Source organism: Poromitra crassiceps (assembly GCF_964638095.1).
Source record: "Poromitra crassiceps genome assembly, chromosome: 6".
In the NCBI taxonomy this organism is placed as follows: domain Eukaryota; kingdom Metazoa; phylum Chordata; class Actinopteri; order Beryciformes; family Melamphaidae; genus Poromitra; species Poromitra crassiceps.
In genome coordinates, this window is record NC_139627.1 from 20,183,303 (window position 1) to 20,210,795 (window position 27,493).

Below are 27,493 nucleotides of genomic sequence, written 5' to 3' on the forward strand. Positions count from 1 at the left end.
ACCTTTTTACGCAGGTGATTTAGTGATATTTCTCCACGCAGCGTTCAGCTGCAATCGGCAGGGTCAAACATGCTTGGGAGTAAATTAAATTGAATACTTCACGCTGGAAGAACAAACATAATCTTAAGGAAATATGAAGAATTCAAAGATGTAATAAAAACCAAAGACAACACACACTGCTGCACATAATAATCACAGAAAGGATAGGGCTGGAAAAAAATTGCAGATTGTCTCAATGCATAAGTTATTCAGTTTGCTTGATTTCGCCACCGAAGTTCAGCATCTCCGTTGCACACACGGTGCGTTTTGGAGACGTATCTCGACCAGGTTAACTGTGAAGCATAAGTTGCTATGGAAACGGCAAACCCAGGGTTAAACCTGAAGTTACCTCGCTAAGCAACTAATCTTGCTTCGTGGTATAGGCCCTCAGATGCTATGATTAGCAGCTCACAAGCTATGTTGGCTATTCAATTCTGTTGAGACGGACAGTTTCTGCGGAGTGAACGTGTTTCACATATTTCTTCATCAGATTCACTTTGTAACTCATTTTCGTCAAAAGTAGCTTATTATTGCCTATTAATTTGTCTAAAATGCATTGAACAAAATGTCCACAAACTTTGCCAAAAATGTTCGGACCCCTGCAGTACCTCTGTGGACCCCCTGGGGGTCACAGAGCCCCTGTTGAAGACCACTGATTTAGAAACACAATCAGTTCCAAAGCTATTGTTCCCCAATAGCTAGACCTCCAGCATGGCCGCCAGAGGCAAGGCTGTCACCAGAAATCCCCCCATACTTTTGACCTAGAACGTTAGCAGGCATTGTCCACGCCTGATGTGTTGGTTGCAGAGAGCAGCTCAGCATATTTGTGTGCTAGCTATATATTTATACATGTGAATGTGTGTGTGTGTGTGTGTGTGTGTGTGTGTGTGTGTGTGTGTGTGTGTGTGTGTGTGTGAGAGTCAGAGGAGGGTGGTGCAGCCCTTCAGAGGCAATAACAAAAGGACCAAATGGTGGTAGTGTCCGTGTTTCAGGCTGACTGATGACTTTGGCAGAGGCGCTGCAGCTGAAGCACTTTGAGCCCAGCACATGGCCAGAACTAAAGGCAAACAGCTGTGCCTCGGCCTCTCTCTCTCTCCTACTCACGCTCTATCTCACTCTCTCTTTCTGCCTTTTTCTAGGACTTTCTTCTCTCATCCGCTCTTCATTCTCCTTCTGTCCATTGCCATTGTCTCACTTGTTTTTTCCCTCTATCTCTCTTTAGCTTCTCTCTTACTCTTTCTTGCTCTCTCCCCTTCTCTCTCTCTCTCTCTCTCTCTCCCCCCCACTCTCTCTCTCTGCTGTTTAATGGGTGGGACGCCCCTTATTGTGCCCAAACTCACACACAACATCATTAAATATTATGAGCCGAGCTTAATTGAAACTATGCAGCTGAGTGTGGGACTGCATATGGGATATTTTATGTTGCTGTTAGAAATTTCAAGCACAATGAAGAAACAACAGCTGAGTTTTAAAGGCTGGTGTTCGTTGTTGCAACGCGGCTCAGCTTTTTGATGTAGTTATGCAGCAAGACGGCGGGGAGAAGCCCAGTTGCTCCGTATGCTTTATAAGTAGGCTAAAGTAAGGGATAATCCACCACTAGGTGTGCATTATATGATTTTAATGCATGACATGTTGGCAAATAACCATGTGGTTGCCTCCGCGAAGTGCATTAAAATCATATAACACAAACCTAGGAGTTGATTATCCCGCTTATACCATGGTTATTTGACAACAATATAAAATAAAAGCATTCGCAAATGTTTGGTGCAAGTTTAGCAATCAAAACCTTAAGTCTTTCCACAAGCCATAACAAGCCTAAGTTTACCTAGCAACACTTGGGGAAACGACTAATACCTGGAACAAGTGTTCCCATCCCATCAGCATCTCATGCAATGTCAACTTTGTTTGCTGTTCCAGTAAATAGGACGAACCTTGGATACGAGCCGGTATGGTGCAGGGAAGCTAGTCCGCTCAGCTCATAGAAGCTGAGGTAGCGAGTTGAATGATATGATGACGTTAGCTGTGCTCTTTGACTAAACAGCTGTGCCGATTGGGTAGCGGATCATGAATTTACAACATGTGATTAGACTTGAGCTGGACTACGTGTGCATTATATGGTTTTAACGCACACCTGCCGGCCAATCAGAAAGGAGTATTCACCCAGACCATGGTATAAGGGATATTATAAAACGGCTCTCTCAAATCAAGCAATCTGATTGGTTCACAGCCATTGTATAATTCCAGTAACCGAGTTCAATAACCCATGGCCATGGGTTATTGGTTGCCATGGCAACTCTCTTACTAAAGGCTGGCTCACACTACAGGATTTTCGGGCCGATTTATGCCCGATTCACCCCTCCCGAGAATCGGAGGAGAAATCTGGCCTGGCAGCTTGCCAAGCTTGGTCGGGCCCGACTTTCGGCACCGATTATCTTGTAGTGTGAGCTGTTTGCAGATCCAATCTTAACCCTCCCGATCTGCTCAAAGCCTCATCGGGGCCGTCCCGATCATATCAAACATGTTTTGATATTTAGGACTGAAAAATCTGCGCGAATACATCATTCTGCTGCTGCGGGAGACTCCCATCATTATCGTTAATTGACGCGGCTCATTTGATGCGCTGCACTGCAGGTATCAGATAGGCTACCAAATACCAACAGCACAGAACCATGAGTATTTTGGGGGAAAAATGTCACTAATTTATATCACAATGAATGACCAATGAATAAAAAAGTTGTTATATCGTAGTTTTGAGCCCCTGCCAGTCAGAGGCTGTAAATCTCCTACCTGTCTTATCAGGCAGTGTGGGGGAAAAAAGGCTTTGCTGCTGCGGGAAGCAATCCAGTCTATCCAAACTTTTTGCCGATCTCATGACATGCAGCAGGGGAATATATTTTTGGTAGCGCATGTGTTTTGTGTTTCTCACTTGTACAGACAATAGAGTTGCGTTGTTTTACACGCATGCTAACTACCGTGAGATTCATTTGTTTGGCGAGACGGCATGAAAATGAGGAAAAAGAGAGAGAGGGTGAGGTGGGGGCGGAGCGCTTTGGTCACTGCTGGAACCCCAAAAAACGAAAACAGGTTCGGAGTAATGGCCGGGCATCAATGTGATTATCCTGCCGACAATCTTAATAATATCCTGTAGTGCGTGGTGCGCCACATTTACAAATCTTGTAGTGTGTGCATGTTTGAGATTCTAGGGAAGATAATCTGGGAAGATTCTCCTGTAGTGCGTGTCACAGCCAGATTTCAAAATCGCCTAGGATTGTCAGAATCCTGTAGTCTGAGCCCAGCTTTAGAGAGTAAATAATAAGGCTTACCTCAAATGACAACGTAGAAAAAAAAAAAATGGCGGAGACAGCTGTCAGATCCTTGTGAATCGATCTTCGCTTATAACTTTACTAATACTTCGCAGAAAATGATGTTTTTGTACAAGAATAGATGCGGGCTAATGTCTTCTTTGCAAAAGAAAGGCTGTTAACCCCGCATTTAACCCCCGCATTTAACCCCGTAACGTTAGTTGGTGTCTGGCTTTGCAGAAAGCATTCAGCTTCTCAGCAAGCGCTGAGAATGCAATGCTGCGCCGCTCGAGCTGCCTGTGTCGGGGTTTTCCAGAAAAGCTCTCAGCTACTCAGCAAGCGCCAGGATTGGCCAATGTCAACTTCAGAGTCTCCAGAACGATCCAATCAAATCACCCGCATGTTCTTGCGGTCCCGCCTTACAGTAGTGTTTCAACTGACTCTATCAGAATGACATGCCAGTCGGAGTCGGACTTATAGTATTATTATTATTATTATATTATCATACTTGGAAACCGTTTTATAAAAGCAATATAGCACTCGAGCTGCGTGTGTTGTGGAATATATCCCCCTGATCAGCTGTTATCCCACTCGGACTGCGGCCTCGTGGGATAACAGCTGATCAGGGGGATATATTCTTCACAACACACTGGCTCTCATGCTATATTGCTTAATTATAAAACGGCTCTCTCAAATCAAGCAATCTGATGGGTTCACAGCCATTGTATAATTCCAGTAACCGAGTTCAATAACCCATGGCCATGGGTTATTGGTTGCCATGGCAACTCTGTTACTAAAAGGCAGCTCTGCGCTCGAGCTCCGTGTTGGGCTTTCCAGAAAGCTCTCAGCTTCTCAGCAAGCGCCAGGATTGGCCAATGTCAACTTCAGTCTCCAGAACGATCCAATCAAATCACCTGCATGTCTATCTTCTTGCTAGAGGTCCCGCCTTACAGTAGTGTCAAAACAAAAAGCTACTCGCTTGCAGCCAGACGCATGATGGCGCAACTCTCTTAGGCTTTGGTTACCTCAAAAACAAAATGGCGGAGACAGCTTTCAGATCCTTGTGAATCGATCTTCGCTTATAACTTTACTAATACTTCGCAGAAAATGATGTTTTGTACAAGAATAGACGTGGGCTAATGTCTTAACCCCTCTCTCGCGCGCCCTCACTCTTAACCCCGCATTTCTAAATAAGACGTAACGTTACTTGGTGTCGGCATACGGCTCTGGTGTCGAGCTTTGCAAAAAGCTCTCAGCAAGCGCCAGGATTGGCCAATGTCGACTTCAGTCTCCAGAACGATCCAATCAAATCACCCGCACGTCTATCTTCTTGCTAGAGGTCCCGCCTTACAGTAGTGTTTCAACTGACTCTATCAGAATACGATGCCAGTCGGACTTATAGTATTATTATTATATTATTATACTTGGAAACCGTTTTATAAAAGCAATATAGCACTCGAGCAGCGTGTGGTGTGGAATATATCCCGCTGATAAGCTGTTATCCCACGAGGCCGCAGGCCGAGTGGGATAACAGCTTATCAGCGGGATATATTCACCACAACACACTTGCTCTCGTGATATATTGCTTAAACGTACAGCGAGCCAGTCTTTATCGCGAAAAAGACAGGGTGATCAGGACCCCGATGCGAAGTGGAGCCTAACCCTAACCATACTCGCTCACCTTACGCTTATTACACAGCTACGTACCTACTAAAGAAAGCTACCGTAAAGTTTTTTTCTACCACCAGGTGTCCCGAATAAGCTAAATTAACTGTTCAATCTACCGGACTTCTTTCTGCACATTCGTCTGTTTTACAGTAATAATAGACCGTAGAATTTTGCGATTAAACAATCACAATAGAATATTCAACAAAGCCGTGTAATAATAACTGTCCATGCATCCCCCCAAAGTAATGCACACTAAGTGAGTGCTATCTGGAGGCTGCAGTGTCCTTCCAGGGTTGAAACAAACAAAATCTGCAGAACTGTACATGAGAATTCAAATCCAAATCACGATTACTGCATTCACGTTTTCCTCTTGACCCAAAATAAACAATTATTGTGCAAGTGGAAAATGAAGAGAAAAATAAAATAAAACTGCTGTTGTGGATTTACATTGCCATTTTCCAATTTGTATTAGCATTTAAATAAAGTTAGCTCTCACAGTGAGTTAAAATGCATTTGTTTTATTGGTAAATGCACAGTACAGTGAAATACACCTTCATGCATTTATCCTGCATTAATATGGAAGACAGATGTTTTTGTTAAAACGAAGCATTTCACATTTAAAACCAAAACTGTTTCAACCAGCCAACTAGTTTCCAGACCATTGCTTGTATCTCCGTATGGGTGAAAAGAGAGCAAAAGTTAATTTTTCCAAACAGTTTTTCTTGGAGATGGAGAAAAGAAGAAAGACGAAGAAGTAGTAGTAGTAGGCCTCCTAATTGGGTGGAAACATTTTGTTTTTTGTAGCAGTTGCACAACTCAGATAAGCCAATGCTCAACTTACTATACCCACTGCCATAATGTGCTACTAAAAGACTGCAGGGTTTCAGGTTTCAGGTGGGTGTGTAGAGTTGCAGCAAATAGTCAAGTGACACATTGTTGAACATCTACTCATTGTCACCTGTTAGCTGACCATCAACACTGGGTGATCCAAATAAAGCGTTGCACAATATTTGTTGTCAATGGTTAGATTTCTCTAAGACATCCTGCTGTATGCGTGTGTGCAGGTACGTGTACCACAGCTCCAAGTGGATGGTGGCAGGGAACGCAGACTCCCCGGTGCCCCCGCGGGTCTACATCCACCCAGACTCCCTGGCCTCAGGAGACACCTGGATGAGACAGGTGGTCAGCTTCGACAAGCTCAAACTCACCAACAACGAGCTGGACGACCAGGGACACGTGAGTCTGTCTGACCTGCCTGACTGTCTGTCTGTCTGCCTGTCTGTCTGTCTGTCTGTCTGTCTGTCTGTCTGTCTGTCTGTCTGTCTGTCTGTCTGTCTCTCTGTCTGTCTGTCTGCCTGTCTGTCTGTCTGTCTGTCTGTATGTATGTCTGTCTGTCTGTCTGTCTCTCGTTCCATCTGTCTCTCTGTCTGTCTGTAAACACAATAACTCAAGAACTATAGAAACATCATACTGACACCACAGGTTGCTCCTATATGATCAGATTTGACTTCGACACGTTGCTGCATAAATTTACATAAAAACAGATGTTCTTGAAATATGGAACGACCGTCCACATGTTATTGTATTGACAGGTATTTTAGCATTGAAACAATGTCTAATATGAATGATTTAGTTGGCTATCTTACTTGAGTGGTTCTCAAACCTTTTCATGTCAAGGACCCCTAAACTGACACAAATTAGACCCAGGGTCCCCCATCTGATCAGATTTTTGCTTTGAGATGTTTTATTACAGAAAGTATGAAACCCATGACCAAAATAGTCTGTCATTGTGTTACTTATGGATGGGATTTGTGAAAATAAATGGTTTTCCTCTTTGCTGGGTACCCCCTGGAACCCCCTCAAGGACCCCACTTAGAGAACCACTGATCTTGACTATCATGGTGGTGATGACAGGACACGAGAGCCTTAAAAAAAAGAGTTAAACATTCAACTGCTTGCGTCATGTGAAAACGTCCTCCTATCGAAAATGGCCACCTCAGGACCCACAGACCAATCAGACGCATGTATTATTATTAGTAGTATATAAAATATTGCCGACTTAAAGCGTACAATCCTGTAATGCTGAGGACGGCTATTGCAGCCAAAACACTTTAGGTTTTAATATTAAAAGCTTTGATTCATGCACCATGGAGGAGTTTTACAGGAAGATTACCACAGATTTCTCTCGACCTTTAGACCTCGTCACGTCGCCCCGGTGCCGCCCATGCTAGAGGTGTGTCCACTCTTGGGACTGTAAAACACTTTGGACAGAAAAGTCTATGACATCCACTCACTCAGGCCGCTTCTGAGTCCTGTGCTGGGAAGGGAAGTGTATAGACCATTCGTCATGTGCTGAGTACATTTCATGACACAGATCATGAAAACCTTACGAAACTGAATTTATGTAGGTAATGCATGGATTTGCATTAAAGTAATTATTCTTTCTCTCAGTTTAAAAAAAAAACTTTTCGTGTGTGTGTGTGTGTGTGTGTGTGTGTGTGTGTGTGTGTGTGTGTGTGTGTGTGTGTGTGTTCTGCAATGATGTGCGGTGTGTGTTGCCTTCCTTTTTTAAATGCGTCCAGCCTGATTGAATATTATTAGGTTTGTGGCTTAGTGTGTAGAGATGAAAGGTCTGGGACATACGCCCTTGTTTTACTATTTAATAATTTATTTTATGACTCTGTAAAGCACTTTCTAATGAAACGGTTTCATTGAAGGCACTTAATGAGTCAATTCAACTTGATTTGTAGTGCGCTCAAGCAGCCATGCTACTGAGGTAAAAAACTTGAATGGCAATACAATTATTTTGCCCACATTCTGATTTACTGCCTTGATCATATCCAGTCAATAGCATAACTTTGTGGTGACTAAAGTAAGTCTCTCATTGGCTCTTGGCTGCTACGCAGTGTAATGTGGGTTTCCTAGGTGAAGTTTTAACTGTAATGTACCGCATTCAACCGCAACCGCAGCCTGTGTGATTTACTGCCTTCGTTATATATAATTAATGAGGGGGCAGTGAGGTAAAGCGAGTCTCTGATTTGTGCTTTAATATGAATTTCATATGCAAAGAATATGAGAGAAAACAGTGTCAGCTTTTGATGATCATAGGCCTTTATTGGCCTTTAAAGGAAAATGGCAAAAACACATGACAGTGTAGCTCACAGTCCCAGTGCTTTTATCACTGACTGCGTCTGGACTGCATGTTCACTGAGATGATCGTGAAATAGGGAAACTATGTGCTTATATTTACAAGTCTCTTAAATGTATTGTGAGATGGAACTATCTGGTATTTTTTTCAAATATTTAACCAGCAACAGGTTTTTTTTTATAACACCACACAAGCACAAAGGAGGAAAAAAAAACATTCAAAGACCATGAATATGTTGATAAAATAAAAATGAAAGTCAGATAGAATCGTATAATGCTCATTGCTCATAATATGGTAGGGAACGATACGCTCAACTCACGATTCGCGATATTGAGTTCACGATACGACTTTCTCACTATTTTTGTGAACAAAATGAGATTGCAGACAAATTATGACTGAAAACTGGAACCTTAATTATTTCTTGGACAAAAACCGCAAAATACTGTATTTTTTCTTATCTTTTCTTTGTCAAATTAAAGAATCCCTTTTTATTTCTGACGTAGGGTATAACTGAAAAACCAACTTTGCAATGAATGCATATTTCCTTTTCTTTTCTTTCTTTTTCGCGAGGATCTGCTGCAATGCACAAATGCAGAGTCGGCTTGGTATCCAGAGCCGTCGCTGCAGTTTGGATTGATCTTTTTGTGGAAATAGCAACAAGCTGAAAGAGTCAAGTGTGAAACCCATCTGGATTTGCTGATCGAGTGTAGGTGAAGGCAGGAGACGATCTACCCTCTCTCTCTCTCTCTGTCTCTCTCTCTCTCTCTCTCTCGCTCTATTTGATCCAAATGTGGAAACAGCGGGGAGATGGCACAAGATGGCCGCTATCAAGACGGTGTAGCGAGTCCCAGCCAGACTGCTTTTGATTACAGCGGTCGGAGATGCCGTAGTAAGCAGCATGAGGAGCTGCTATACAAATCACTTACTCCGGAGAGGCTCCCCCGCTGACGCGCTGATCAGAAAGGCGTCAACAGAGATGTATCGCCGCGGCACTGCGACAAAATGGCGGCCTCCGGTCCGATGCAGCGCTGGCAGGTTCCTGCTCTGTCACAGCTCACTAGATGATCATATCAGCTCAGTGGTGACAAATGGAATAACATCTGGGTGTCAGGTTGGCTTCCCCCTCCCGCGGCTCCGTTTAAGGGCTTTGTTGCCCCCGGGGGGGAGGGTTTGGAGGCCGAAGGAAATTAATTTCTGAGCTTCCTGTGTGGGAAAGCCCACCGCAGATAGAAGGCGTGCTCCGGCCCCCCAGCTCATCCCCCCCACCCCCCCCCCCCCTCCAAGACTTGTGGTGTGGTGAAATGTCTGCCTCATCAGAAACAGACACCCTGCATGTCACGAATCAGACCTCTGCAAAAAACAGAAGCAGGGGCTGGGAGAAAACACAACATTGACGATGGATCGCGGCTCGTCCTCCGCCCAGCCCAGCGAGCCTCGAGCGATTTCCTGATTAAGATCTGCAATTTTGACTGATTGCTGCATTGGTGCCACATCAAAAACCATGTAATTCTTTTTTTTAAAGAAGTTGGGAAAAAAGTGACAATTTCTACAAGTCATCAAGTCAAACACAAGATAAATCAAAGCGCTTGTCAGCAAGCATATCATTGCATCTTTGCTCTTTGACACCCCCCCCCCCCACACACACACACACACACACACACACACACACACACACACACACACACACACACACACACACACACACACACACACACACACACACACACACACACACACACACACACACACACACTACATTCCCAGAATAAAACAGAAAACACCACAAATTGCTGGGGAATTTAAAAGAAAATAAATAAATAATTAAAATGCAGCTGCAAAATGTTGTTTTTCGCTGCCGGCAACGTTACTGTGACAAATTTGGCGACGATGGAGTTTGATGTGTCGTTCTTTCCCAGACTAAAAGAGAAGAAGGATGATGGCGTGCACTGCACCACACTTCAGTCATATCAAAGTTTCGCTGCGAGGGATCTCGACTTATTGTAGCATCGCGAGGATCAAAACCAGGCCTGGCTCAAATACCATTGCAAATACATTTTCTCGTTTTGCGCCGTTTCTTTTGCGCTGTGTGAGGGGTCACATGGGTGGAGTTTGTTACATGTAATGATATGTAGAACCAGGCCAAATTAATCCAATCAAAGAATTATATATCACTTCAAGGACTTTTACTGGACATTTTACATCAACATTATCCCACGGAGTACCCCCCCCCCCCACCACCACCATTATGTCACTTTTACTTTGCACTTTATAATTTATAATTTGAGATTGTCTTATGTTTGCTCCATCTTCTGCTATTGTTGTGATCGCTGCGCTGCACACTGCGCTGCACACTGCGCTGCACACTGCGCTGCACACTGCACTAAGTCCTTTGTAATAGGATTACTCACTATGGCTATTAAACTGGATCTTGAATCTGGAATGTTGTCTGAAAGCCAAAATATTATTCTCTGAATGAGAACTTGCTTTTCCAAAAACAGAATTGTAGTAAAAGACAACCACCACCCACCTGGTACTACACGTTGACTAAAACAACTATACTATAATAATAAAAAAGTATTTGAATCAATTATCTGATCAAAACTCATGTTCTAAGTCAGTGGTTTTCATACTTTTTCCACGTCAATGACCCCTATATTGAAACAAAATAGACCACGGAACCCCCATTTGATTTTGTCCCAGCTAGGGTCCCCCATCTGACAAGATGGGGGACCCATAGTGTGTGAAACCCATTCCCAAAAAGTTATACATTCTGTCAGTGTTACTTATGGATGGAATTATTGTGAAAATAGTTATGCCCCTTTTTGCGGAAGATCTCCTGGAAGCCCCCGGACCCCACTTTGAGAACCACTGTAGCAGGCCAGCAGCTTGGTAGCATGAAGATATGGATATCTAAAGTGAGAGAAAATGCTGGCAGGCTATACGGGCTAATAGGCCACTTTAAAAGGGTCTGGCTCCGGGACGTCCCGCCACTGGCCTCTGGGGTCGTCCGAGTGCGTCGTCCTCATGGGTTCAGATCCGCCTCATGCTGTCAGTCTTCTCTCTCGCCTCTATTTCCTGTCTGTCCTTGTCGCTCTATGGGAAAACCTCATAAAACACTGGAGGCAAGTGGGCTGCCCAAACCGTTTTGTTTTTTCACAGTTGCTCTATTGCCGTTGTTAATGAGCCGTTGCTTTGTAATATATCACCAGCTTTGTGTGAGAGCGTTGTCATTTTGAAACCCGTTCAAGATCCACTGCACAGTTTCCAAACGACACTGCCACTGCAATCTGAAATGTCTGCTTTCCTTTTCTGTTTGGAGAAGGAAGATGTCCATGAGACAGCGGTGATGTGTGGGACTGTATTGTAGCTTCAATCACATTCAGTCAATACTCTAACTAGGTAGGTGTGGTGAGCTGATGTAAGGCTCTTATTGGCTCTTGGCATGTGGATTTCATAGGTGAAGTTTTAATACCGAGTTACTTTGCCTTTAAGATAAACTTAAACACACCTTGTTACTGCTGCTTTGGAATAAGTTGAAGATTTGTTTTAGTTTTTCTTCCATAGTTTTGCTTCCCTTTTTCCCCTCCCCCCCCCCCCTTTAAAAAAAACTGTTTCTAAAGTACTTTTTTTTGCTACATTCTGGTATAAAATTTGATTTGAGTTTGATTTGATTTGATTTGATCTTTTGTAAAACTCACAAGCCTTTCATATGACAGCTGTAACTGTAATGGGGCAGCTTGGTGGCTGCTGTCGTGCTGGCTGGTGAAACTTTCCAGAGGATTTACAAAGAGGTTAAGAGTTTGTCTTCATTACCAACCATGGAAATGAAAATATTGTTTGTTTGGCCTAATTGTATTTGAGCGTGAACAATAGTCGGCTAATGTCCTTTGGCTGCTCTCTGTGTTGTTGTGAGTTCAGCACGGCGATGTGTGATCTGCTGTGACCTCACATCGCCTCGGGCTAGCTGGGGCCTGTGAATAAGAGATGAGGAAGGTGACGAAGATAACACGTGTGTGCGTACGTGCGTGCGTGCGTGCGTGCATGTGTGTGTGTGTGTGTGTGTGTGTGTGTGTGTGGTTAGCATGAGCAGCGACAGCCACCATGGCTGGACAGAGAAAAGACTGGTGTTGCAGAAAAATATCTATTGCAAGGAAATTATCAAACTAAACAGATCCAAGCTCCGCCCCCACAAGGTTTGATTGACAGGTGATCTCTGGCAAGTGCAGTAGTGCAGAAACACCACAGAAATTAGGATTTAGCAACAAAGATGTAAAAATATATCGCAAATTACCACTATGTATGTGTGTGTGTGTGTGTGTGCGCGCGCGCGGTGTGTGTGTGTGTGTGTGTGTGCGCACACGCGTCCATGGCACGCATGGGTGTATGTGTTCGTGTGTGTGTGTGTGTTTGGATAGCCGACTCATATTTTTGTCTGTGTGAGTGATTTGAGGCCCAGGAATATTACATTTGCTGTAGCTGATGCTCGGTGCTGTTCCCCCCCAGCCATGGTTTGAAATGACCCCCTCTGCTGCAGTGGGGCGGGGGGGGGGGGGGGGGGGGGGGGGGGGTATGCTTGGCTCTGGGGAGGTTTTCTCACCCTGAGATTAATCAAGAGCAGACTGAGGGGGGCCCCGCGGCCAGACGGGGGCCGCCGCAGTCTGACGCCTCTGTGAGCTAATCCTCGGCCCTCCTGAGCGTCATCGCGGGGCCAACTCGGCTTTCCGCCGGGCGATGGGAACGCGCGCGGGCTAAACGATGTTGTGAAGCGACTCGCACATATTGTGTGTTCGCATTAAGGAAATAAAAGGCCCCCGAGTCACAGTGCAGGTTTAGTGTTTCCTCACTGAGCTGAGCGGTCCACAGAGTATTACTGCATTACTACACATGTAAGGACCTTCACTGACTACATTCATTTCCTACATGTTAAACCCTTAACCTAACCTCAACCTAATCCTGATTCTAGTCTTAAAGGAACACTCCGCCAATTTTCAACCAGCTTTGTATCATTACAAAATCAGTAGTATATCTGAAAACTGTAAACAGTTTTGAAGCCTTTTTTTTGTGGACCAGTGATGTCATTTGTGCATGAATGACATCACTGGTCCACAACATAACTCAAATCAACCCTCAATAACTGTCAAACTAAATGCATGCCTGCAAAACTGTTTACAGTTTTCAGATATACTAGTGATTTTGTAATGATACAAAGCTGGTTGAAAATCAGCGGAGGATTCCTTTAACACCTGTTTAAATAAGACCAGCATAATCTCCTCAGTTTAGAATATTTAACTTATCTTTCTATGGCATTTGGTCCTCACAAGGATAGAAATTGATATAGAATATTATAGAATAATATAGACATCTATTTAATCACTGTAAATGTGCCAGTGCTAGCAAGTTTACAAATGTTTTGCCATCTTCCCTGGCTGGGCATGATGTTAAAATAATCATTACAGTGAAAAAAGAACAATCCGCACACCAAAAGGAGCTCCCGTTAGGTTTTTTTTATTTAGCAAACAGCGTGACGTTTCGGGCCACACTGGCCCTTCCTCAAGACGCTTTCTGGAGTGGCAGAGAGACGCCGTCTTAAATACCCGTATCAATATACATGACATCACCAGGTGTTTAGTAATTAGTAATTAGAAAAGTTAAAATAAAGATGTACACACATAAGTGACGTAGGTTATTCTAGACACAACTGTATACATTCTAACAGTATATATATACAGTGTAGACAAATAGGACAAAAATAATTATTATACATGCCACCCAAAAGGGAGTAGTTTGTGGGCTCTGTTTTATAGTAAGTAGTTAAGTAGAGTTTGGAAGAGGCCCAAAACAAATACAAATATGAATGCAAATACATCCCTGGAGGCGACTTCATTATTTTTCATTTCATCATTTTGGTGTGCGGATTGTTCTTTTTTCACTGTGAGTACCCTTTTGATCCAGCACCCAGGCCCAGTGTGGCCTAGCTTTGGATGTGCGTGTCCCTGTCTATTTTTTGCAAAATAATCATTACAAACAGAAAAACGCAAAATTGTGGAAATAAATCAAAATCAATAAAAGCAGGGAAGATAAGACATACAGAGAGAAAACAAATTACTCTCACACAAAGCATGTAGTTATAACAAGGCAGAAGCATGAGCTGTTTGCTAACATTGAACAAGACAGTAGAGTTAGTAAGATATACTGCAATAAAACACACATATAAACATTAAGATAATATAGGGAATATTACAGTAGATAACAATATAACATCCACACAATGCAATATAGAAATAAAACACCCACAACATAAACATTCTAACTTGCCCCTAGCCCTAGCTTACTTGCTGTTGCAATGTTTGCTAATTTAGCTGAAAAATAAGCTAGGTTTCAAACTATTCCCATAGCAACACAATTCGGTGAAAACCATCTGCTGTATCCTCACGTCATATCTGACCTTTCCTCTCCTGTGTGTTCAGATCATCCTCCACTCCATGCACAAGTACCAGCCTCGTGTGCATGTGATCCGTAAGGACTTCAGCAGTGAGCTGTCTCCCACCAAGCCTGTGCCCAGCGGAGAGGGAGTCAAGACCTTCAGCTTCCCAGAGACTGTCTTCACCACTGTCACCGCCTACCAGAACCAACAGGTCTTTATTTCTTTCTTTCTTTCTTTCTTTCTTTCTTTCTTTCTTTCTTTCTTTCTTTCTTTCTTTCTTTCTTTCTTTCTTTCTTTCGTTCTTTCTTTCTTTCTTTCTTTCTTTCCAAGCGGCAACCTTCGACACTGAAAAATTAAGCTAACACGTGAGTGCCAAAAACGTCAGTTCTTCAAATGGCCACTTGAGGCTGGCTCCAAAAGCGAGTCCATCCCCATAGATCCCCATTTTAAAATGGCCAACTTTACAGCAGAAATAAACATGTTAACAGCCAGTAAATTATGTCATTGTTAATGCAATGTTGACCTTGTTTGAGATTTCTTCATTATGACAACTTGACATTAACCAAGCCAACATAACCCGTCAATGTCTTTGCTATGACAACTTGACATTAACAAAGACAGTGTAATTACACTTAATGACATCTTAATGAACAGTTCACTGTAGTGAACTGAGAAAATATTAATGACAGTTATAAACTCATTTGAAAGTGTAATTGCACTTAATGACATCTTAATGCTTGCTATGTCATGTTTATGACAGGTTATGTTGTCTTGGTTATGTCAAGTTGTCCTAACGAAGACATTGACAGGTGGTGTTGTCTTGGTTAATGTCAATTTGTCATAATGAAGACATGTCAAACAATGTCAACATTAACAAAGCATTAACAATGACATAATTTACCAAATGGCACTCAATGACATACAGTCATAAACATTCATAACGCCTCCTTCATGTTCATGACAGGTCGTCATATGCACCTTCATGTAAAGTGTTACCTCAATATCTTATGCCAAATTATTAGGGCCTATTATTAAAAAAAACTAAAATAATAATAATATCAATTTTAATTTTAATATCAATATTAACAAGTCTGAGACCTCATCTCCAACTTCCGAGTCCGAATGCATGAATGTTCGAGTCCAAGTCCAAGTCCGAGTCATCAGTGCTCAAGTCCAAGTCGAGTCACAAGTCCTAAAAATGAGTCCAGGACCTGTGGTTGAGTACTACAACACTGGTAGCGTTAGATCGTCTCCTCTCATCCTTGGTATGAAGCATCACAGACCGGCCGCTTGGTCAACAGTATACTGACCTCCTCGCACAGGGTTTCTGGGAATTGAAGTTCAAACCACTCTCTGCCAGTTGGAGCTGCCGACTTGTGAAAGTGCCTCATGCCATTTTAACGATGCTCTTTGATGCTGTGTATTGTTCTCCTTTGTATTTCAGCAGAGGAGAAAATGCAGTGGGCTTGTGTTTTTCATCTGACTGGACGGCTGTCATTGTTTTGATTGTAATGTTCTTCTTGTTGGCAGATCACCAGACTAAAGATCGACCGCAACCCCTTCGCCAAAGGATTCCGGGACTCGGGCAGAAACAGGTACGGTATCCCAGTATCTGTTCACCCGTTGGCCATGCAGCCATGTAATACAACCTGTCATGGCGTCCGCCATGCTGCGGCGTGCAAATCTCTAATTTTTTTCTGCTGCGTGGCCTTTAATATGGAAATAATCCCCTGGAGATACCACTTTACCCCATATGCTGCTCCGTGTCAAAACAGCCCCTCCATCCACTGCCAAGAGGAACCCTTCAGATCTGCTTAGGGAGTGAGAGTGAGAGACAGACAGACAGACAGACAGACAGACAGACAGACAGACAGACAGACAGACAGACACACACACACACACACACACACACACACACACACACACACACACACACACACACGCACAATCTCAGTCTGTCTCACTCTTTCTCACTCTCTAACTGTCTCACTCTGTCTCAGTCTCTCTCACTCTGTCTCACTCTCTTCCACCCAACCTCCCTCTATCCTCCTCTCCGATTGCCCCATTTCTTGAAAAAGCACAGAGCATCAAAAGCTGCAGAATGACATTTCCCCAGCAGAAAAGCTTTACACGACTACACACAGGAAAAAATAAAGGTGTGAACTGGAACCTGAAAATGGTTCTTTGGAGTGGTGCCATAGAAGAAATTTTTTTGTTCCCATAAAGAACCTTAGACCGAGGTTCTTTGAAGAGCCATTCCTGCTCTCCTCTTATATAACCCGCCCATTTCAATTTTATTCAAGTTATGCTATCTATCTGTTAGCCGTCAACCCCTCGCCAGACTCGTCCAAATATGGTCACTTCTGTTAAAAAAAAGAAAGAAAAAAGAACAAGATGGCGACAGTCAAAACCCAGTGGTCCACAAACCAATGGGCGGTGTCAGGGTGGCTACGTCCATAGTTTTATACAGTCTATGACACAGACTTCACCTCCAATGCCCCCGGTTATAGTGGGACGTTTCACTTCTTCTTTAACCATGACCAGAAACCTTTCCCTAACCCAAACCAAAGCTTTAGTCGCCGGACCTTAACCAAAGTTATTTTACTGCTTCAGACTTAGTCATTCGCCAACGCTTCAAGTCACAAACACTTTGAAAATGGCGTGTCCGATTCCGCTATTGTCATATAATCCGTTTGGTGGTGGAGGAGCGTAATTCCTCTCATTGTTTGCGTCCACAATCGGTGTTTTCAGAGTTCAGAGTTTGTGCTCATCTCATGGATGCTTTGCCTTCTTCCTTCCATCCCTCCATCCCTCCCATCCCTCCATCCATTCTCCCTTCCTCGATCTCTCTGTCTCTCTCTCTCTGGACTCGTCTCTGTCTCTCTCTCTCTGGACTCGTCTCTGTCTCTCTCTCTCTGGACTCGTCTCTGTCTCTCTCTCTCTGGACTCGTCTCTGTCTTTCTCTCTCTGGACTCGTCTCTGTCTTTCTCTCGGTCTCTGAATTATAACATTTGGGGGGGGGGGGGGGGGGGGCACCAGACCCTCAGCACATGAAAGCAGCCCCCTCATCTGGTCTGCATTATTGGCACAGATATTTGAGACATCTTTTTTCATTTTTCAAACAATAGACTGTTTGATTTATGAACTGGCATTAGAATTTCATTGCAGAAAACGACAGATGAAAAGATAACGCGGGAATGAGATATTTATGTGGTGAGAGAGAAATTAATTTATCCTCACGTCCCGCACATCGCAGTGCTGTGCTCATTTCTCTGGCTGGTTTTGGCTTTGTTTTGCTCATATTCAAATAGAAGTGCAGTGACTCTGATGATTCAACGCTCAACTTCTCTCACCTGAAGTGGCTGAGAAAGCTTTTACAGTCATGCTGGGTTAGGGTTTTATTTAGTTGATTTTTATCCTTTGATCATTATGAGAAATATTAATTATAGGCTACACCTAAAATGGCAATGCAAATATTCAGGATTCAACATTTTGTTGCCTTGTCAACAAGTTGATAGGAATTTGTCCTCGGTGCAACTTTTAAAATTATAGAACATACACAAAATACACAATACAATGTATTTTGTATTTTGTGTATGTATTTTCTATATATTGAATACATAGAAAATACATTGAACAGGGATGGGATAACAATAAATGTAAAAACAATAAAAACACAATTCTAAAATAGACTAAAATCATAGTACAGGAAGTTTGAAGTTTCCAGATGTTTATATTTATCCTTTTTAAACTGAATGAAAACAGCATCCAAGAATCTTTTTTATTTTGCGAGCTTGCGGTCAGAGACCTTCTTCTAGGCATGACCAGGTAGTGCTGTAAGTGAATGCAGCAGTAGCAGTAGGGCTGAGAGAGGCGAGAAGCGGGGGGGAATCACTTGATTAGCCCTAATGCAGAACACACCGAGAATCAGTAGAACTTGTGTGGCTAAACATCAAGGGAATTGTAGTCCTAGATATAGTGGACTACAAGTTAAGGGTGTCTAGAGACAGTTTGCATGAATAACATGTTATAAATGTTTTTTCGTCAGATACAACCAAGATTTTAGGTAGTTCTTCAAGTGCTAATTCTTCTGATAAGTTTGATTTTATATTTGAGGATATAAAAGGGGCTGATTGACAGCTGTGACAGCCACTCTCAAACCTCCGTCAGAGGGTGGCTCAGCCCGACTCTACTGCGCAGACTCCGGTTGCAAATTACGTCACACAAGCAAGATGGCAGCTCGCTGAAAGGAGATATTTCTGGCTTCATTTCTGCATGGCCGTAGGAAGCGGGAACACGTAGTCGTTCATATTTATATACAGTCAATGGCCCGTCGCCCTGCTGCTGTGAAACATTACCAACTGATTCCACATTAAGGGCAAATACAAAATCAATAAAAAAGGGCAAAAGCGGCTCTGCTAATTCTCAAATTAAGCACCGACTTTCCTTAATATTCCTTAATAACACGTTAGTATGGAAGTCTCCCCAGCTTTAAGTTACGATCGTGTCGTGGACTGGATGTTGCTTCCTGGTGGCTGGGCTTTATGGGGCTTGCAGGGATACAGCTCATTTGTTGGGTTTGGGTCCCGCAGCAGTGCGAGCGTATGAATGAAGGCAGTGATGGCGAGGGCCCGGGGCGATTAGCGAGTGGCACTAACGAGCCGCCGTGGCCATGGAGCCAGTGGCCCTAAAACAACAGGCTGATCGGACGGCGCGGGCTCTGGGGTGGCGGTGGGCTCTGGGGTGGCGGTGGGCTCTGGGTTGCTTATTGGGACGTGGGCCCGGCCAGCGCGGCGCGCGCGGGGAAGTAAATCAAGCAGGACGGAGAGCCGTGTACGGAGTCAGGATGAAACGTCACCCAGATTTATGTCAGTAGTAAAAACCTGCTCCTTTTTAATGGCTCCAGTTTCCTCCGAGCAGGACTCCAGTTTCTCCCTCTCTCTCTCTGTCTGTCTCTCTCTCTCTCTCTCCCATCTCTCTCCTCCTACTCTCTCTGCTGCTACTCTCTCCTCTCTCAATCTCCGTCTCATTTTTGCGCGCACACACACACACACACACACACACACACACACACACACACACACACGCACACACACATTATTGACAACTTTTCCCCTTCCTTTTTGCACAGATGTTTTAATTGTGCTCTCTGTGTCTCTCTCTCTCTGTGTGTCTCTCTCTCCCCCTCTCTCTCGCAGGACTGGCCTGGAGGCTATCATGGAGACCTATGCTTTCTGGAGACCGCCTGTGAGGACTCTCACATTTGAGGACTTCACCAATATGCAGAAGCAGCAAGGTGTGTGCAGAGACATCATGTACTGCTCTGAGCAGCTGGACGCTCCTTCTCTGTTTGTATGGGAGAGGACGTCATGTCAATCATCAAAGATACTCATATCATTATCAATCTGTCACACATTGTATAGGACAGAGTTTTCAAACTTTTTGTGCCCAAGACACACCGAAGGGCAAGCCAAAATCCCATGGCACACCTGTATTCATATCCATCCAAAATAGTCGTAAATGCTTTTTATTTATTTAACAAACTTATGTACGGTACTTAAAGGTCCTATCCGTAAATTCTAACTATTACTGACACCGGTGGCCGTTAGAGTAACTGCAGGCAGCGTGTGAACGAGCTGATGCGCGGGCAGGTTTTCCCATGACCTCAAAAGTGACTGACCCCTCAATAATGTGGAGCAGCAAGCCAACTCTCTGTGCCACCAGGCCATACCTCTGTAGACAGCTTTTCACTCTTTCCTCTGGCTGTCGCCATTCAAAACTGACTGAGGCTCGAACCCACAACCTCAAAAGTGACTGGGCAGCAAGCTAACTCTCTGTGCCACAAGTTCAGACTTCTTAGGACAGATTTTCTCAGGGCTGACTGAGGCTCGAACCCATGACCTCAAAACGGACTGAGGCTTGAACCCACGACCTCAAAACTCACTCAGGCTCAAACCCACAAGCTCCAAATTGCTAGAGAGCAGTCCAACTCACTGAGCTACTGGGTCATAATGCTTAAGACAGGTTTTTCTCAGAGCGTATCAGTTTTTCTTCTGGCTGTCGACTTTCAAAATTCACTGACTGTGGTGGTGGAGCGGGAATCAAACCTGCCACGCGCATGTTCCCGTGTCTCTAGGTGGTCAAAAAGTCTATCGCACCACCAGCTCCCCTTCACACTCACAGCTCTTCTCTGGGCGCTTTTCTCTCTTTCCTCTGGCTGTTGCCACTCAAAACTGATAGGCTCGAACCCACGACCTCAAAAGTGACAGACGCCTCAATCCTGCCGGGCAGCAAGCCAACTCTCTGTGCCACCAGGTCAGACTTCTTAAGACAGGTCTTCTCAGGACTTTTCACTCTTTCCTCTGGCTGTCGCCATTCAAAACTGACTGATGCTTGAATCCACGTTGTTTGTCTGTCTCTCTCGTCTCATCAATCAATGATCTTTATGCATCTTAAAAGATGTTTTGAAGGGATCTTTTAAGTTTAATAGTATTTGAATTATATTAATATGAGTTTCTATTCACCTTGCACAGAAAATACTTTTTACTTTTATACTTGAGTACATTTCAGAGGCTGTACTTTTTTTTACTTTTACTTGAGTAATTAAGTCGAATCAGTACTTCTACTTTTACCAGAGTCTTTTTATACACAATTAACTGTACTTCTACTTAAGTAAAGAAAGTGTGTACTTTCCCAATCTCTGGACGATTGACTGCCTGGCTGACATCATTGGTTTTAAACGACCACTACTGTAATGTTTGATTGAATGAATACAAACCACAATTGTCTTAGCTTGGTGTGCAAATCGGGGTGAAAATGCCAACAAAAGAACATTTGACTGTAAAGTGAGCCACTGTTAACAGGTGTTGTGTCCAAGTCTGTTCCTCCATCAGATAGTATTTCCCATAGCGGTGCCCTGCACTGTTGGGTATGGCTTTAGGTTAGGTTATGGTTATTATGTGTAGCGGAGCCTGGTGGAGATCTGCACTCTACTGTGTGCACTTTTCTAGTCTGACTGTTGTTATTAATCAACAAGTATAGTTTCCAGTGTTCTTTAGTCTGGCTCCATGGTACTGCACGGTTCTGTTCTGCTTGGTCTGTTATGGGATTCTCAACCTTTTTCATATCAAGGACCAATAATTGAGTCCAGATTTGGGCCACGGACTCCCATTTAATGAGATTTTGTCTTTTTGACCCAAATCTGAGAATATTTTTTATTGTCATATGATTTAGTCCAGAATTCCAAGACTATGTATTGTAGGTAGAGAGATCACAGAGAAACTATGATCAAAACATTCTTCTACATTTTCTAATTGTGTTAAAATCTTGTAAATTAAATAATGATGAAGTTTAATAATTCATCAGTTTGCCGGGGACCCCCTGGAACCCCCTCAAGGAGCCCGGGTGGTCCGCGGACCCCAGGTTGAGAACCACTGCGCTGTAGCAGGGATCACAGTCATTTTCATGTCCCGGATCTTCAGATAGACACACACAAAGCCCACTGACCCCCATTTGATCGCACTGTTTCCCAGGAGGCCCATATGGGAGGATTTTAGTTGTTGATTTAGTATTGAATTATCAAACTGTCAGTGGGGAGATAAGTGGTGAGACAGAAACCAATGATTACTGTAGCTCTTAAACATTCTGGGATATGTTCAAGTGAATTGCATAATAGTGAAATTGAACTGTTCTTCATTTTGCTGGGGACCGTTGAAGGACCTCTGGCTGTCCCTGAACCCAACTCTGAGAAACATTGCTATAGTACTAACACACCACTCTCTTCTTGCAATCCATGACTGTATTAGTTACTTTTTAAAATAAGAATGATGTTTTTTTCTCTCTCAATTTTATTATTTATTTACCCTTTATCATCTCATGCAGACAACATGCTAACATTCCTCCCCCCCAAATATTGTAACATGATAACTAGTTATTTTTTTAACGTAAGAAAATAAAGCAACTTATCACCTTTAAAGAAACTTTCCCCAACACCAATAGTACTGTATTATAGGCTATATTCAATCAATCAATCTCTGATCAATGTTCAATATCTTTATTGTCCCAAATTGTTTAGTGCTTCTAATTTTTAACTGTTTCCCTCTTGCCCTGTCTTTTATGCTGCTCTCTTTGGCGCTCAATGGGATTTTACCTACTAAAAAAAAGGTAAGCTAAAATAAGATAATTTATGACTCATAAAACAGTCAAGCAGGGCCTACTAAAAAGGCAAGAGAGCAACATTTTCTCGCCCCCCTAGTGGAGCACCAGTGTGGTGTTACGGCGACCTGCTGTCCCACATGCTGTCCCAACCTGAACCTTGCCTCTGCATAGTTTCCCTGTGTCTCACTACATCCTGCAGCCTATCAGCGATGGCTGTCCTTGGCTTGAGCTTGGCCATGCGCTGCCTCTCTGGCGGAGCGGCCTGTGTCTGCTGAACTTTTTACTTTGCGCCGAGCCCTCGAAACGAAAATCATTAAGCCGACCCCGGGGCTTTTGGAACGGCTTGGCGACACGACGTCCACCCTACGGCGCCGTAGTCTCAGTCATGGCTCACATCACGGGCCTCGCCGCTTCTAGCTGCTCGATTTCCTCACACGCCGCGCCTCCGCCCGTCGCCTCTAGAGGTCAGCATGACGTGACGCTCCGAGCAGCGGGACATCTGTTTGTTATCATTAGACTCCTATGAAGCCATTAGACTTTAATTAAAGTCCTCGCGCCGCCAATGAACCTGGGGTCACCCAGAAAGGACACTGCAGTGCGTTGTGTGTGTGTGTGTGTGTGTGTGTGTGTGTGTGTGTGTGTGTGTGTGTGTGTGTGTGTGTGTGTGTGTGTGTGTGTGTGTTGTGTGTGTGTGTGTGTGCGCGCGCGCGCCTGTGTGTAGCTTTACCCTTATGGCACCAGACACCCCGTTCCCTTCAAGTAATCAACTCTTCCCCCGCGGCGCTGAAGCAACTCAAGCCCTTCTAACGAGAGCTGAGGGGAAAACATGACATCACCAAACTATTGTCCTCTCTTTCTCCCTCCCCCTCTCTATCTCTCCTCTCTCTCCCTTTCCCCTCTCTCCCCCTCTCTTTCCATCTCTCCGCCTCTCTCCCTCCCTCTCTCTCCCTCTCCATCTCTCTGCCTCTCTCCTCTCTTCCTCCCTCTCTCCTATCTCTCCCTCCCTCCCTCCCTCCCTCCATATAATATGCAGTATCTACCTCACCTTCTCTCTTCCTCGCTGGCTTTTCTTCATTTCTCTCTCCCCCAGAAAGCAGCCCCCCTCCCAGCAGTGATATTATCGAAGGCATATGGTGCAAAATCAGAACCCCAGCCAAGCCAGTCCTGAATTATTTAGTTATGCCCCCCCACCCCCCCGTCATCCCTTCCCTCCTTATTCTGCTTTCAAACTGAAATTCTCCAACAGCGAGATGAACCCAGGCCAAATTCTCATTAATAGAGAAATATGTGATTGATATCCCACAGCTATCCCTCCATTCCAGAAAGCTTGACTTTAGTGGATACAATATGTGCCAACAAGTTTTCTGTGTGTGTGTTTCTTTTTTATATTCCCCTTTCAGCTGAGTCTATACATGTCTAAATTCAGAGCGCATGGCTTTTTTATTGAGGAAAGGACTGTTCTGTTGACCAGACATGCTCAAAACTGAATCCATATTTATCTGCAGATACGAGCGATATATTTTATGATATGGTTCACGACTTTCAAAGAGCGAAGCCATGCAATTAGCCTGTGGGGTACGAGGTGCAGTGCATGTGGATCAAAGTGGTTAGGTCCTAAATTAGGTTCGGTTCGGTTCTAAAAAACGAGGAAGCCTAATTTAGGCTACTACACATTAGACTCTACTGTGTAGTAGCACGGCTCTAATGATTAGAGCCACGCACCCCCATTTCATGAGGTTTTGTCTCTCAGACCCAAATCTGAGAATATTTTTACTCTCACATATGATTTTGTCCAGAATTCCATGACTGTCTGTATTAGCTCTAGAGAGACAACAGAGAAACAGTCATGCTACATTGTCTACTTTTAGTAACTGAATTGAAATAAAATAATAGTTTAACAATTCAAAATCAATTTGCTGGGGGCACCCCTGGAGCACTCCCAAGTACCCCTAGTGGTAGACCCCACATTGAGAACCACTGAATTAGTTGGATCTTGAATAATTTAGTCCAGAGCTCCTACAGATAGTTAAGAAACTTCAGATTATTTTTAACATTTGGAAGCCACTGTTCAACCCTTATCTTGGTCTTGAATAGGACTTGTTTGTCTTGGTCTTGACCCCCTCTGGTCTTGGTTAAAATGGCAGCTTATCTCACGGTCTCTGTTGTATGTTGTCGTCTGTGTTCCAGGTGGAAGCACAGGAACGTCTCCCACCACCTCCAGCACCGGGACCCCCTCCCCGTCCGGAGCGGCTCACCTGCTGTCCCCCTCCTGCTCCCCGCCCACCTTCCACCTGGCCCCCAACACCTTCAACGTGGGCTGCCGGGAGAGCCAGCTGTGCAACCTGGGCCTGTCCGAGTACCCGGCTTGCGCCCGTAGCAACATGGCCGCCCTGCAGGGCTATGGCGGCCTGGCCGACAGCTCCTATGGACGTCTGGGGGCCGCAGGGGCAGGCGGCGTGGGCGGCGTGCCTCAGTCTTCCGAATCCTTCCTGCCCCAGAGGACTTCCTCCCTGCTGGCGGCCGGCATGCAGGGCGGCGCCCACGGCCCTCAGGGCAGCGGCGGGGGCAAGATGGAGGCATACGGCGGGCAGCTCGGGTCCTTCCCGGCCTCCCAGCTGCAGTACGTGATGCAGGCCGGGGCTAGCACAAGCTCCGCCTCCTCCTCTTCGTCCGGCTCCTCCCCTTACGGCGGGCACCACCACGTGCAGCAGGGCTCCTACAACGCCTTCTCCCTGCACAACCCCTACAACCTGTACGGATACAACTTCCCCACCTCCCCGCGCCTGGCCGCCAGCCCTGAGAAGCCGCAGGGCGGGCTGCTGTGCTCCTCCTCTCCGGCCGGGGCCTTCGCCGAGCGCCAGTACCTGTCCAATGGCAGCATGGACACCATGCACATGATCAGTGGCAACCCCCCCGGCGGCCAGCAGGGCGGCGGCTCCTGCGACGGGCGCCAGTACGGCTCCTCCTCTCAGATGTCCATGCACATGGTGTAGAGACCGGGATCCCCCACCTCACTGCCGCCCCCACCCCCCCATGTTTCCAAAGTCTTTCAGTCTGTACGCCACGACCTGGTTTAAAGACGACCATGTGTTAACAGTGTTGATGTGGAGCTGGCGTTTTTACATGAAATGTTAATGTACCGAGGTACGAAACGAACCTTTTCAAAAAAGGATATCATCTCATGTTTTTGTTTTGGAAGACACTCCGTTACTTAAAATAGAACATAAAGGGAGTCAAAACTATTATTTAATTATCTTTGTGTTGATAAAGAGAATGAAGTGGGACAGCAAACCTGATTCTGACTTTGAGAGCAAAGCCCAAGATGAAGTCAGATCGGGGGGGAAACCTGCATGCTCTGGTTCAGGAGGATTATCAGGTGTGAACCCATCAATCTGTTATGGTGCAATAGTAACCGCAGCTCTTTAAGTGACTCATGTTTTGGTGTTGGTGGACTCAGTGAATGCTATCCAGTCATGACATCATGTTACCAAACACTTGTGCCGCATCATTCTAGAAGTGTGGAAGCGTGCCGGATGGCGGTTTATGGTGTAAAGTTTTTGGTTGGAATGAAAGAGACAACTGGACAAGATGGCCGAAGCACGGCTCCATGAGGGGGAGTCCGATGTGCCAAACAGCAAGTCAAAGACATAAAGGCCAAGGTGACCGAGGAACTTTAAGCATCTGGTGTCACGCCTCCTTCGCCTTGAGTGGGAGGGGCTTATTCAGGAACAGTCATCACACAATCATCATCAACCGATCCCTTTTCCTTATAGACTGGAATGGCTTCACTATTTTTGAGTGGATTACCTTTTTAAAGCATATATAAGATGGCGAATGCAAGCGATAACATAAGCTTTCAAGTTGTTGTGTGAAAAGTTATAAAGAAGCAATAGGAAAACAGAGTAATTAAGTATGTTTTGGTGTGTTGTAGATAAGTGTATTTAAGTGCCAAGCAATATAACAGTTTTACAGGCCAATCTGCTATGGAAACAAATGTGTGACAAAAAGGGAAATAGAAAAAATATTATTTTGGGAGGCCTTTAAAAAAATGTAAATACAGGTGCCAAGCACACAAAAGCTCAATAAACGTTTCAATTCATGTACATGGTTTTGGGTTCTGTTTTCTTCTTCTTCTTCTTCTTCCCTGTGGGAAGGAGGATTGTGAAAAATATACTTAACATTCCGGCATTTATTTAAAAAGAAAAAGTTAAAATGTGCCAAAAATGCTCTTTGTTCCATTGTAATTCAATGAGCAGAGATCTTCTCATTGGTAATCTGCCCTCCAGAAAGGCCAGGACTCAAATCTGCCAGAGGAAAAGACGTTTCTTTCCCAATTGAGATACTGACCGTTTGAATTTTTTTTAATAAAAAATAAAAAACATTATTTATAACACAAAATGAAAACAAATCATGGTGCTTTTCAATGGATACTAAGTAACCTAAGTCCTTGCTTGCCAAAATGATGACACTTTCGCGGCCTCTAAGCAGTGTAAGCAGGACGTGGGAACAGTGTGCTTTAGCAGTCGATGGCGGCCTCTAAGCAGTGTAAGCAGGACGTGGGAACAGTCTGCTTTAGCAGTCGATGGCGGCCTCTAAGCAGTGTAAGCAGGACGTGGGAACAGTGTGCTTTAGCAGTCGATGGCAGCCTCTAAGCAGTGTAAGCAGGACGTGGGAACAGTGTGCTTTAGCAGTCGATGGCAGCCTCTAAGCAGTGTAAGCAGGACGTGGGAACAGTGTGCTTTAGCAGTCGATGGC

General features: G+C 44.4%; 1 protein-coding gene across 1 annotated transcript in view; it reads left to right on the forward strand.

Moving 5' to 3' along the window:
* The window catches only part of tbx15 (T-box transcription factor 15), a gene marked incomplete at both ends in the record, with an annotated part of 50,952 nt that extends 25,221 nt beyond the window's left edge, over positions 1–25,731 (forward strand). Inside the window, 5 exons of the mRNA XM_083639558.1 lie at positions 6,074–6,245; positions 14,625–14,792; positions 16,112–16,176; positions 19,780–19,877; positions 24,926–25,731. Of these exons, the coding sequence (XP_083495684.1) occupies positions 6,074–6,245; positions 14,625–14,792; positions 16,112–16,176; positions 19,780–19,877; positions 24,926–25,731 (1,309 nt within the window). The remainder of the gene's footprint in view (positions 1–6,073; positions 6,246–14,624; positions 14,793–16,111; positions 16,177–19,779; positions 19,878–24,925) is intronic.
* Positions 25,732–27,493: the final 1,762 nt, after the last annotated feature.